At 41.1% G+C, this 12,959-nt stretch overlaps 1 protein-coding gene across 1 annotated transcript in view; it reads left to right on the top strand.

Moving 5' to 3' along the window:
- Snx30 (sorting nexin family member 30) overlaps positions 1-12,959 on the top strand; it is a 110,592-nt gene that overhangs the window by 63,394 nt on the left and 34,239 nt on the right. The window contains exons 4-6 of the mRNA XM_047524041.1: positions 7,920-8,078; positions 10,710-10,905; positions 11,983-12,182. Coding sequence (XP_047379997.1) covers positions 7,920-8,078; positions 10,710-10,905; positions 11,983-12,182 — 555 coding nt within the window. The remainder of the gene's footprint in view (positions 1-7,919; positions 8,079-10,709; positions 10,906-11,982; positions 12,183-12,959) is intronic.

Below are 12,959 nucleotides of genomic sequence, written 5' to 3'. Positions count from 1 at the left end.
TTCATGCTAGTGAGTGTGAAGCGGTGTTCCATTGTGGAACGTGCATTTCCCTGATGGCTAATGACGTCGGGCATCTTTTTGTGTGCCTGTTGGACATTTGTGTCTCTTAGAGGAGTATCTCTTTGGATCCTTTGCCCATTCAAAAATTGAGCCTTTTAAATGAGTTGTCATATTTTGGGGGAGGAACTTCAGAAACTTTTTGAATCACTTGGGAAACTGTAGAGGAATGGTGGTGGGTTCCCGGTTTGTTTTGCTTTTCGTTCCTGCCATCCCAAGTCAACTGTGGTTTAAAATGGTTGAGAATTACTGAGCTTTCCAGCGCTGCTGCTCAGGTTAGGAGTGTGAAGATAAAATCCCCACTTTGAGACCTGGGCTTCGGGGCTTCGTTTGAAGCCATGTGAAGGGATCAGTTAACAGCCATCCAGAGGTGGCTCTGGGGAGGCATCCAAGTTCTTTGATGTGCCTCGCCATGGGTTGTCACAGGCTTCCCTTGTTTGCTGTCCCCATTGTCCTGAACCTCATAGCCTTTGGAACTCTACTGGAGAAACCCAACCCTCCGCTTCCTAGACCCACCTTTCCTTTGCCTGAGTAGAATTACAAGATGGTTTGTATTGATTGGACTTTCTCTCAACCCAGTCTTTTCTACTGTGTCTTAACAGATTCTGTCCTGTTGAACAGTACCTTCCTTCTCCCCTTTATGTGGTGCTGGGGATGAACCCAGGGCCTTGTGCATGTTAAGCACACAGTCTGCTACTGAGCTGCACCTCTGGCCCCTGTGTTTTATGGTGCTGTGACTTTTTTTTTTTTAAATATATCGCTTTGTTCCTCTGGAATTTTAAAAGCCAAAGAAATAACCATATGTGCTTAAAATGTCATCTTGAAACTAAAGTGTGTGTGTCATCTCGTAAAGGCACTCATCTGTGTTTTTCTTTATTATGTAACAGCTGGAGCCACCCGAAAGTCTTTATTGCTACTATTTTTCCCTCAGCGTATTCTTTTCAGCTTTATTGAGGTATAGTTGATAACACGCAAAAGAACCACGTGTGCATTTAAGGCATACGATTTCATGAGCATATGTACACCCATTGACCATCACCACTGAGGCAATAAACATCCACCACCTCCAGAAGTTTTCCCATGTGCCTTTGCTTGCTTGCTTGTGTGTGTGTGCGTAGAACACTTAACATGAGATCTGCCCTCTTGACAGAATTTTAAGGGCGTAATACGATCTTGTTCTCAGGCATCATCGTTTTTCAGCAGGTTTCTAGAACTTGTTCATCTTTTTTTTTCTTTTTTTCTTTTTGCAGAGTGCATTTTGATTCATTGAACACAAATGGGGTACAACTTTTCATTTCTTTGGTTGTACACGATGTAGAGTCAGACCATTCGCGTAATGATACATGTACGTAGGATAATGATGTTTGTCTCATTCCACCATCTTTCCTTCCCCTGCTCCCTTCCCTCCCCCCTTTTCCCTCTACACAATCCAGTGCCCCTCCATTCTTCCCTTACTGCCACCCACCCCACTTATGTATTAGCATCCACTTAAGAGAGAAAATATTTGGCCTTTGAATTGGCTTATTTCACTTAGCATGATATTCTCCAATTTTACCTTTGTTCCTGTGTGTGTAATTGGTTGCTTTTCTCTGATTGCCTTTAGGAATTTGGTTTTCAGTGGTTTGAGGATAATATATCTAGTCATATTAAATATACTTATTCTGCTTAGAGTTCTCTGAGCTTCATGGAATCTTATACTTGATGTCTTTCATTAATTTGGAGAAATTCTCAACCATTATTTCTTCTAGTATTTTTTCTGCTTTCCTCTATCTCTTCTTCAGAGATTATAATTCCATAAATTTTAGACTGTTATATGTTATAACACAATTCTTGTGTTATATTAATTCTTGGGTTTTTTTTTTTCCCCTCTCTGTATTCTTTTTTTTATTTTAATTTAAAATTTTTTTTTAATTTTTAAAATTTCCTTTAATTTTTTTTTACAGACTGCATTTTGATTCATTGTACACAAATGGGGTACATCATTTCATTTCCATGGTTGTGCATGATGTAGATTCACACCATTCATGTAATCACATGTACATAGGGTAATGATGTCTGTCTCATTTCACCATTTTTCATACCCCTCCCTCTCATTTCCTTCTACATAATCCAATGTTCCCCCATTCTTTTCTCACTGCCCACACCCCCACCATTATATATCATTCTGTACTTATCAGGGAAAACATTGGGCCTTTGGTTTTTTGGGATTAGAACTTGTTCATCTTGTGCAACTGTAACTCCACACTAGTTGAACAAGCGCTCCTCGCTTCCTCTCCCCTCGTTCCCTGGAATCCGCCACTCTGTTGTTTTGCTCTGTGTTTGCTCAGTGACTTTCACACTAGTTCCTCTGCCAGGCAGAGAGATCGCATGGTAAAATGGGCACACGTAGATTCGGAAGATGAGGTGGATACATGGATACATCTCCTCAACACTCGAGCGTTTAATTTCACTTGGAAATTTACATTTGCTTCGTTTTTATGACAGGACTTCATAGGAAGGATATGTTTGCGTTTTCTCTGCACCCAGTTTTCTTCTGGGTTAACACTCAACACTTAATGAGAAGAAATTTGTAATATGACGACTGTTTTATCTTAATATGGAAATAATCAGTAAAAACTACAGCTTCATTATCTATTTTTTTTTTTTTTTTTTGGGTGCTGTTAAATATACATACTTTTCTCTTTCCCTGTAGCTAAGTTAATAGGTAGTGAAACATTGGTTGAACTTTCAAATACTTTAAATTAAAGCAGGCTTGGCAATTATTCTTTATGGGGTCAAGACCTGTAACCTTGATGTTCCCTTATTTATTTGAGTTATTTTTGCCTAGGAGCAGTATTTTCTATTAAATGAATCAGCACAGGAAAGGCTAGGTGTGCATCCTGAAGTGGTTGTGCACCAAGTGTTGGATCGTATAGAAGAAGCAGTTCAATTGCTGACAAGAGGAAGTTGAGCATTTCAAGATTGAGCAGTTAAAATCTTAGTCCAGATTTCTTACCCAGAAATGTAGTGCTTTAGAGACAATCTGTAGGAAATATGCTTTTATGTCAGAGGTTACAAAACAGTTTTATAAACTAGTGCAGAATATAATATGTATCAAAGTGTTTTTTCCCCAAAGTATCAAGTGCTATGGAATCTCAGTACTTCAAGGTTAAACCTTGAAAGATGTAACTGATCATTGTAATGTTTTGCAAGTAGGATTTATTTATTTATTGCAGATTCCAAAACGTATCTGTACAGGCATTTAGATTTTAAAAGCTTTTTCTTTAGGGAAAAATAACAAATGCACTAATGGAGAGAGATTGGTGCAGTGAACCCCACCGTGGCAGCTTATCAGTTCATGGCCCATTTCTTTCATTTCTGTTCACTTTCTGAAATCTGCTCTGGGTCACATTTTTTTAAGGTGGCCTCAACAAGAGATAAGATATTTTTTTGTTAGCGCTCTCGAGGTCGAAAGTCCATGAGCAGTCTCACGGGTTAATGTTGAGGTTTGGGCTGGGGCTGTGTCCTTCTGAAGGTCTAGGCCAGGGTCTGTGCCTGCCTCTCCCAACCCTCAGAGGCACCTGCGTTCCTTGTCTTGTGGCTTCTTTCCATTGTCAAGGACACTGTCGCCTCTTCTTGTCTCTCTGATGTCTGATTCCACATTACATCTACTTAAAAAAAAAAAACCCAAAAAACAGAGGTAAAATTCATTTAACATAAAGGTCACCCCTTGAGCCATTTTAAGGTGTGCAGTTGGGTGGCTTTTAGTCCGTCATAATGTGGCATGACTGTCACCACTGTTCAACCCGGAACATTTCATCACCCTCAGGAACACTGGCAGTTACTTCCCATTGCCCCCTCTCCCTACCCAGCTATCATGACTCATGCTGCTTGGAACATTCATTGTATAAGATTCTGACATAACAATTGCTTTTTTTTTTTTTTTTTTTTTTTAATCTTGGCTATATACCAAGAAATGGAATGGCTGTTGATTGCTGGCAGATCCTCTTCTGTGGAGTGTCTGCTCAGTTCCTTAGCCCATTTATTGATTGGGTCATTTGTATTCTTGGTGTAGTTTTTTGAGTTCTTTATAGATTCTGGAGATTAGTGCTCTATCTGAAGTTCATGTGGTAAAGATTTTCTCCCACTCTAGGCTCTCTCTTCACTTTGTTGATTGTTTCCTTTGCTGAGAAAAAACTTTTTTAGTTTGAATCTATCCCATTTACTGATTCCTGCTTTTATATCTTGTGCTTTGGGAGTCATGTTAAGGAAGTCTGATCCTAAGCCGACATGATGAAGATTTGGATCTACTTTTTCTTCTATTTGGTGCAGGGTCTCTGGTCTAATTCCTAGGTTTTTGATCCATTTTGAGTTGAGTTTTGTACAGGGTGAGAAATAGGGGTGTAATTTCAGTCAACAGATACATGAAAAAATGTTCAATATCTCTAGTAATAAGAAAAATGCAAATCAAAACTACCTTAAGATTTCATCTCACCCCAATTAGAATGGCTACTATCAAGAATACAAGCAACAATAGGTGTTGGAGAGAATGTGGGGGAAAAAGACACTCTCATACATTGCTGGTGGGGTTGCAAATTGGTGCAGCCACTCTGGAAAGCAGTATGGAGATTCCTTAGAAAACTTTGACCCAGCTACCCACTCCTTGGCCTATATCCAAAGGACTTAAAATCAGCATACTACAGTGACACAACCATATAAATGTTTATAGCAGCTCAATTCACAATAACTAGATTGTGGAACCAACCTAGATGCCCTTCAGTAGATGAATGGATAAAGAAACTGTGGTATATATACACAATGGAATATTAATCAGCCATAAAGAAGAATAATATTATGGCATTTACAGGTAAATGATGGGAGTTGGAGAATATCATGCTAAGTGAAATAAGCCAATCCTCAAAAAACCAAAGACTGAATGATTTCTCTGATAAGTGAATGATGATACATAAAGGACTGGGGTTAAGGATAGAATGGGGGAAGGATGGATTGTGTAGAGGGAAATGAGGGGTGGGGAGGGGGCAAGAGGAAGGAAAGATAATGGAATGAGACAAGCATCATTACCCTATGTACATGTATGATTACACAAACAGTGTAACTCTACTTCATGCACAACCAGAGAAATGAAAGTTGTGCCCCATTTGTGTACAATGAATTAAAAAATAAAAAAAGACATTGTAAAGAATAAAAATAGAAATTCATTTAACTATTTAATACAAATGATTATAAGCATCACTTTCAAGTGTTCATCAAAGAATTTTTGTATTTCCTACACTTACTTTAATGTTACTAGTTAGCTTTTAAAGAAATAGTTTTGAGAGATACTTTTTTGTTATTGTGGTGGTGGTGGTGGGATTGAACCCAGGGCCTTGTGCATGTGAGGCAAGCACTCTACCAACTGAGCTACATCCCCAGCCCAAGAGATACTTTTAAAAATATACTTCCAGAAATATGCTAGAATCAAATTAGAAATAGTATAACCTAAGTTACATTACACTTAAATTTTCTTATTTCAAAATAGACAATTTACTTCATTATCATATTATTATTTTTTGTGGTGCTGGGGATTGAACCCAGGGCCTTGTGCATATGAGGCAAGCACTCTGCCAACTGAGCTATATCTCCAGCCCTCATCATATTAGTTTTAAAAGTAAAGTGTCCACATTGAACATATTAATGAACAACACATAGCAGAAAATATACTCTTCAGTTGTTTTACCCCAGCGACCTCGTAATGTGCATCTCACCTTCCTTTCATATTGTTTCATCATTTGGATAAATGGTATACCAAACTGAACACACGGGATGAGACAGGTTCATCCACATGATTATACATTTACAGCTGACTGAGAAAGTACTACATTCATAATATTTTCTTGCTAAATATATTTTCTATTTCTTAAAAGATTCAATAGAGACCTAAGGGCCTAATATACTTTCAGAATGAATGTAATTTATTTATTCTTTTCAGCACTTAGCAGTGATTAAGAAATTAACAAAGTATAATTCCTTTTGGGAATTCCAGATAAGTCAATAAAAATAAACTTAATTCAATGCTAAAAAAAAAAAAAAATAAGAAGAAGAAGAAATGCAATGACTGGATCATATGGTAATTCTGTTTAATTTTTTGGGAAATGGCCCAACTGTTTTCCATGGCAGCTGTACTATTTTATGTCCCCACCAGTAATGTATGAGGATACAATATTTTTGCATATTTTCTAGCACTTATTTCCCATTTTCTGATAACCATCCTAGTAGGTATAAAATGGTATCCCAGATGATTTTTTAAAAATAAAACATCTATGGAATTTCTGCTCTGTTCTATTTCTCTTTTTGCTTCTGTTCTCAGTGTTTACCAATTAATAAACACATCTAGCGTTTGTTAGGCCTCTCCCGGGAGCTGCGTTGAGCTCTTGAACACATGATCTCACCTACAGACTACAGACCCACTCGATTTACCACGCAATAGGTTCCTAGGCACAAAAAAAACCCAGGAAATAATAAAGGTGAGGCGGAGAGTTGGCATGTGCCGTTAAGGAAGGACATTTGAAATGAGGAAAAACAAATTCCCAAAGCCGCGTACGTTTGGGAATAATAGTGCTTATTACAGAAGGCAGTGGTTTGAAGAAGTATTCACCCTAGCGTTCCTTTAAATAAGAAGCTCTCGTCCCTTAAATGTACATCCATCGTTCTAACCCTGAAGGTTGGACGACTGTTTCAGGAGGTTATTTGTTTTGTTAAATGAGGCACACCAAACCACTTAGGTGCTCATTAGGTCTTCCCCCAAGTCCTGCTCAGCAGAATCAACAGCGTTTGCCCAGCTGACTCATGACAGAACAGAAACATGGCCGCTGGATTTGGCGGCTGGGAAGTCATTGTGATCATCTGACCGAGCAGGTTCTGCCTCAGGTGTGCAGAGGGCAGAGGGACGCAGTCCTGAAGGCGGTGCCAGAGCCAGCTTTTCTCCGGGGCGGGAGGTCAGGTCGGGGCTTGAGAGATCGATGGAAAGAGTAGAAATCAAGTGGCTCTTTTCAGAAAGATCAAATGAGACAGGAAGTAGAGTGGAGAAGATATGAAGTCAAGGGGTGGTTGGATTCTTTTTTTAATTTAAGTAGAGAACCAACCATATTTTTGTAGACTCCAGGAATGAAGCTGGATGAACAGGAGATGTTGAGGACACAGGGAGAGAAGGTATAACTAATAGCAGGTGACAGGTGCAGCTCAGTGAACTAATGGGTCAGGGACACAGATGAAATGCACATTAGCTTTGGTGAAGGGGATGCTGCCCACAGGCTCCTGAGAAGAGGAGGTGAGGGTGGTGCCCAGTAGGCAGCTTCCTATGGAGGAAGTGAGATGCCAGGGGATTTCCACGTGCTGCTCTTACCCCTGGATCCTACTTTGGAGAGATGTATCTGCCTAGGACAGAAAGTTGGGGAATGAGAGTGGTTTCCTAAAGGGATGTGAAAGGAGCTGATGGGAGCAGAGGGATTACCCCAAGGGACAACTGTACCCTGGAGAGAGCCTCTAATCCTTGGGTGAGGACACCTGACTGGCTGGGTGGCTCCACCTCTGGCGAGTGCTGCATTTCCAGTTTTCCACCCTCGTGTGAGCTCCATGTTGGCCTCTCTGAGTTTCAGGGGCTGTTTTCTAGAGTTTTATTCCTTGCATTTTGAAGTTGAGAGGGGAGTTGTGCTTGCTCCATCAATCTTTCAGACATCTTTGTACCAATGACTGCGTAAAGACCTGACTGATGGAGAAATGCTGTTCGTGGACAGATGGGTGGTAGGAATTGTTTTCGAGGTTGGCAGGTTTTCCCTGCACGGCCTCATCCATTACTTTGACATTTTTTTTTCCTGTCTCTGTAGCCGCTTCCTGAGAAGTTTGTGGTGAAAGGTGTTGTGGATCGTTTTTCAGAAGAGTTTGTGGAGACCAGAAGAAAAGCTTTGGATAAATTCCTAAAGAGAATCACAGATCACCCTGTGCTGTCTTTCAATGAACACTTTAATGTTTTCCTTACTGCTAAGGTAAGGACACAATTTTGTATATTCCTTTCCCAAATTTTCATTCATAGTCTCTTTCTTTCTTTTCCTTTTTTTTTTTTTTTTTGTGGAACCAGGGATTGAATCCAGGGTGCTTAACCACTGAACCGCATCCCCAGCCCTTTTTTTATATTTTATTTAGAGACAGGGTCTCACCAAGTTGCTGAGGCTGGCTTTGAACTCACGATCCTCCTGCCTGAGCCTCCAGAGCCGTTGGGATTACAGGTGTGCACCACCGCACGTGGCTGCATAGGCTCTTGCTTAAAAGCTGTTTTGATCTCTCACAAGCCACCTGTATGAATGGGCATTTGTAGTAGGTTTCAGAAAATTGCTCAATTTTTTTGGAGGGGGCGGTGCCTATTGGTATTAGCATGGTTTCTACGTTAGAATTTAGGGGGAAACCAGACCTTTCCCCTCTTGGAATAGCAGTGGAAGTTAGAATGTTTTCACTTGCCAGAAGCAGAGATAAATGTCTACTTAAACTCTCCTGGGCAATATTACTAGGTTAGGTCAGTATCACCAACAACGGGCACAAAAGGGAAGAATACTTATTAAATGTTTGGTAAGGGCATTCTTCACAAGAACCCTGTGCTTAATTGCTTGTAGCCTTATTTTTCACATAAGGATACTGAAGTTCAGGGTGTTTGTACTTGTTCAAGTGACATCACTAGGATATCACTAGTCTTTGAGGCTCCCAAGGCCACACTTTCCCCAGGTCATACTGCCTGACTACTGCTCATCTGTAACCCTGTTCTTATCAGGTGTACATTATCCAAGCGTTCGCCAGAGAAATCTTAGGGTCCTACTCGTTGCCAGAGTCTGTATCCAGACTCAGGTTGGTTGTTCACTAGCTTTTCTCTGCCTTTCCCTTTTGGCAAAACTGGCCAGAGAGCCTGAGGTCGCCACTGCGATTCTCTGCAGAAGGAGGCACATGCTCGGACATGACGCTGGCTTCCCCCAGTCCTCGTGTTTAGTTTCAGGTATCACATTTTCATATTCAGGCTGCATGTAGCGTGTCATGTTGCGTGTGGGCAAGCCTATCGATGTGCACATATTGTCCAGTGTTCTTTGTCAAAGTTGCAAAATAGTTAGGGATAATATCAGTAGATATTTAAAACTTTAGAAGGGGTTTCATTCTCTATGGGTGGGAACCACCTGGCAGAGTCCTTCAGTTTAGTTTTGCTTTTTAACCTCAGTTGGCATTTATCCTTGTCAGTGGTATCCCATTCATTGTCGCTTCCTCCCCGTCCATCTACCCCAGGCCTCCCTGCCAAGGTCAAATGTGTATGCTTTTAAAGGATAAGTGTTTCCTGGTGAACCGATCCTCAGGTACAGTTCTTTCAAGGTGTATTCAAAGTGAAGTCCATCCTGTTCTCCAAAAGTGTGGTTCACTTTCTCACCCAGGTTGCAGATCTTGTGTCCAGAAGGGCCCCAAACTGCCTTCTTTGGTTTTTTTTTTTTTTTTAACTTTATTTTTATTTACTTATTTTTATGTGGTACTGAGGATTGAACCCAGTGCCTCACACGTGAGAGGCAAGCACTCTGCCACTGAGCCACAACCCCACACCCTCAAACTGCCTTCTTTATGAAATGAATGAGAAAGAGATGGGGTAGGTTGGACCTCTGGTCATTAGGAATCTGGGTGAAGAAAGAATGGGAAGGATCGTTTGTGTGTGGTACATGTTTGTGCATGAGAAAGAAAGAGAATTTCTCTGTGGGCTAAGCAGTATGAAAATGATTTTTAAAATATATAAGGTCCTTTAGTGTCTCAGTCAGAATCCGCCTTCACATGAGTGGGTACAGGAGAGGTGCCTTTAAAACAGAACAGATTCTAGCCCTAGCTCAGTATTACTTCTGCTGGTATGGTGGGTGGATAAGAGAAGCACCTCTCATCCATTTTCTTTTAAGGCCATTTTTGAAGTCACCACTAAGTGACACAGGACAACCTGAAGATGCTGTAGATTCCTCTTTCGGTTTAGTGATAGGAAGAAGTTTGTTTTTTTCCTGGCAAGCTAATGAGCTTTTTAAGTTTAGATACAGTGGGTTCTAAGTCTTAACGAACTTCCTGTTTTTGCCTTGACCTACAAAAAAACTGGGGTTAAAACATTGTGTTGTTACAGCATTGGTCCTTGCCTGAGTTTTCTAGCAGTGCTTCTGCCTCATTGTTCCTTGCTTTCCACCCTCTCTGTTCCCCTTATGTGGCTTCAGTTGGGGTTTACATGAGAGCATGGGATGAATGGCAGAACCTCAGCTCTTCAGTGTTGCTCATGAAGGCAACACAGGGTATTTTTTGTTGTATTTGCCATTTGAGGCTTTAAAAATCATGTTAGAATAGTGCTGTGTTTGAAGGACAGTGTGCTCCGGTGAGTGGACATGCCTAGAGGGATTGGAGACCCACCCTGTGGACAGGGATCTGGACGTGGTCAGCGGGGTTGTGAGTCTGGTAGTCATGATGCCAAGGAGGGGAAACTCGTGTGTACGTGACCAGGTCCTCTAACTCAGCTCCTTGGTTTCTCCGTCTTCCATTTCCAAAAACGAAGCTGGCCGTAGGAGATGGCTTAGAGTCCTGGCTGTGCGTGTGATGGTGTGCCTTGTGTCTGTTCATGTCATCCTTAGGACCTGAATGCCTACAAGAAGCAGGGGATAGCACTGCTGACCAGAGTAGGCGAGTCAGTCAAGCATGTCACCGGAGGCTACAAGCTGAGGACTCGGCCTCTTGAGTTTGCAGCCATCGGTGAATACTTAGACACCTTTGCACTCAAACTGGGAACCATCGATCGAATAGCCCAGCGGATCATCAAAGAAGAAATAGGTGAGCTCTCTGTTGAGACCCGACATTGAACAAATAAGTACAAGGAGAAGAGGAGCTAGTTGTGACTCGAGCACAATTTTACACTTTGTCCTTTGTCCCACATCTCAGCCTTGTGTTTGTTTTTCCCATGCCAGACAACCACTTCTGAGCCTCCTGGTTAATGATCAAGCTGACACAGGGAACAGGCAGGAAGGTTCTTCAGCAGTTGCCACTCATAGGTAATTAAACAATGGCAACAGCATTCTTGTGTCATGACAAGAATCCTGGTGACAGATGAAGGGCCAGATTTTCTTTGTAGGGGAGAAGAACAAAGTTTTTTTTCTTCTTCTTGTGCTTCTCCCCTCTTTTACCCATAGGTAATACCTGTGGGGCCCACATAGATAGCTTTGGGCACTGTCTACTCCTAAGGATCATGTAGAACAAATTCTGATGGAAGAGGGCTGGAGTTGTGTGGCTCAGTGGCAGAGCACTTGCCTAGCATGTGTGAGGCACCAGGTTCGATTCTCAGCACCACATTTAAATAAATAAATAAAATAAAGACCTATAAACATCTAAAAATATATTTTAAAAAAATTCAGATGGGACAAGATGTTGGGATGATCACAGTGAGTGAGTCGGCCTATGGAAGACCACATCTTCTTTAGCAGAATGTTTCCTGAATTTCCATTGTTTTCTCATTGTGAATGAGTTACATCTCCCCTTCTAAAACACCCTGTGAACCTGTGTGAAAGTCTGTTCCTATTACCTGTTAAATGCTGCTTCCCAGTGTGGGGAGGCAAATGGTTATAGTTGAAGATGTTTAGTGGATGTGGCTCTTAGCAGTTTTCCCCACAAGGCATTATGGTCCCATTACCCAGAGGCCCGGATAGCCTGACATTATCAGGTAACATCAGTTTTTAGAGGTTTTAAGAAGTTGTGTGAGAAACAGTGCTGTGCTCACAGGAGAGAGTGCTCAGGAGCTGGATGGCTAAGGAAACACTTTGTAACATAGAGCATTGTGATTGGCTGTAGTGATTACAAAGTCAGTGATGGCCACCCAGCCAGATCATAATTAGTTCCGTCCCCCTCTCCTTGTAGAGTACCTTGTGGAGCTGAGAGAATACGGGCCTGTGTACTCCACGTGGAGTGCGCTAGAAGGCGAGCTGGCCGAGCCCCTGGAGGGCGTGTCCGCTTGCATCGGGAACTGCTCTACAGCCTTGGAAGAGCTGACAGATGACATGACAGAAGACTTTCTACCTGTGCTCAGGGAATATATTTTATACTCTGACTCCATGAAGGTAAGCTGGTTTGCTTCTTGTGCACTTAGGAGCTTTCTTTGTAATAGTCATAGTCAAAAAGTAATGAGCTGTTGCCTGTTTGTATGGGGTACACATTTGCTTCGTCCTAGAAGGTCACAGATATGTGGACTGACATCATGGGACATATAAGTGGAACACATGGTAAACCAAGTATGTAAATTAAGTGAAAAAAAAAAAGCTTAGGATGGACTAGGTTGTGGCTTAGTGGTAGAGCACTTGCCTCACATATGTGAAGCACTGGGTTCGATTCTCAGCACCACATGTAAATAAATGAATAAAATAAAGGGATTCAACAACTAAAAAATTATTCTAAAAAAGGTTTAGGAGAAAAATTTCTTTTCTTTTCTTTTGTGGTGCTGGGGATTGAACCAGGATCCTTGCACAAGCTAGGCAAGTGCTCTACCACTGAGCTACATCCTCACCCAAGAAATTCTGATTAGTGTGCTCTGAGAGTTCAGGGACATAAAGTATCTACTAAATAAGAAGATGCCATGGAAAAAGAATAATTATATAATCAGAGCTCTTGGCAGTTCAAATATGATTGCTAAAATAAATTAAATTTGAGTGGTGAAGTTGGAAGATGACATTGAAGAAATCTTAGAAAGTAAGATAAATAAACAAAAAAAGTAGTTGGAAAGTAAAACAAAAATGCAGAAATATCAAAAGTATAATAGAAAACTAAGAGATTAGAGAATTAATTCCAAATATTCAATATCAGACTGAGAAGAGTTCCTGATTGAGAGAATAGGGAGAACT

Source organism: Sciurus carolinensis, chromosome 14 (assembly GCF_902686445.1).
Source record: "Sciurus carolinensis chromosome 14, mSciCar1.2, whole genome shotgun sequence".
Taxonomy (NCBI): Eukaryota; Metazoa; Chordata; class Mammalia; order Rodentia; family Sciuridae; genus Sciurus; species Sciurus carolinensis.
This window is presented reverse-complemented; position numbering and strand designations above follow the sequence as displayed.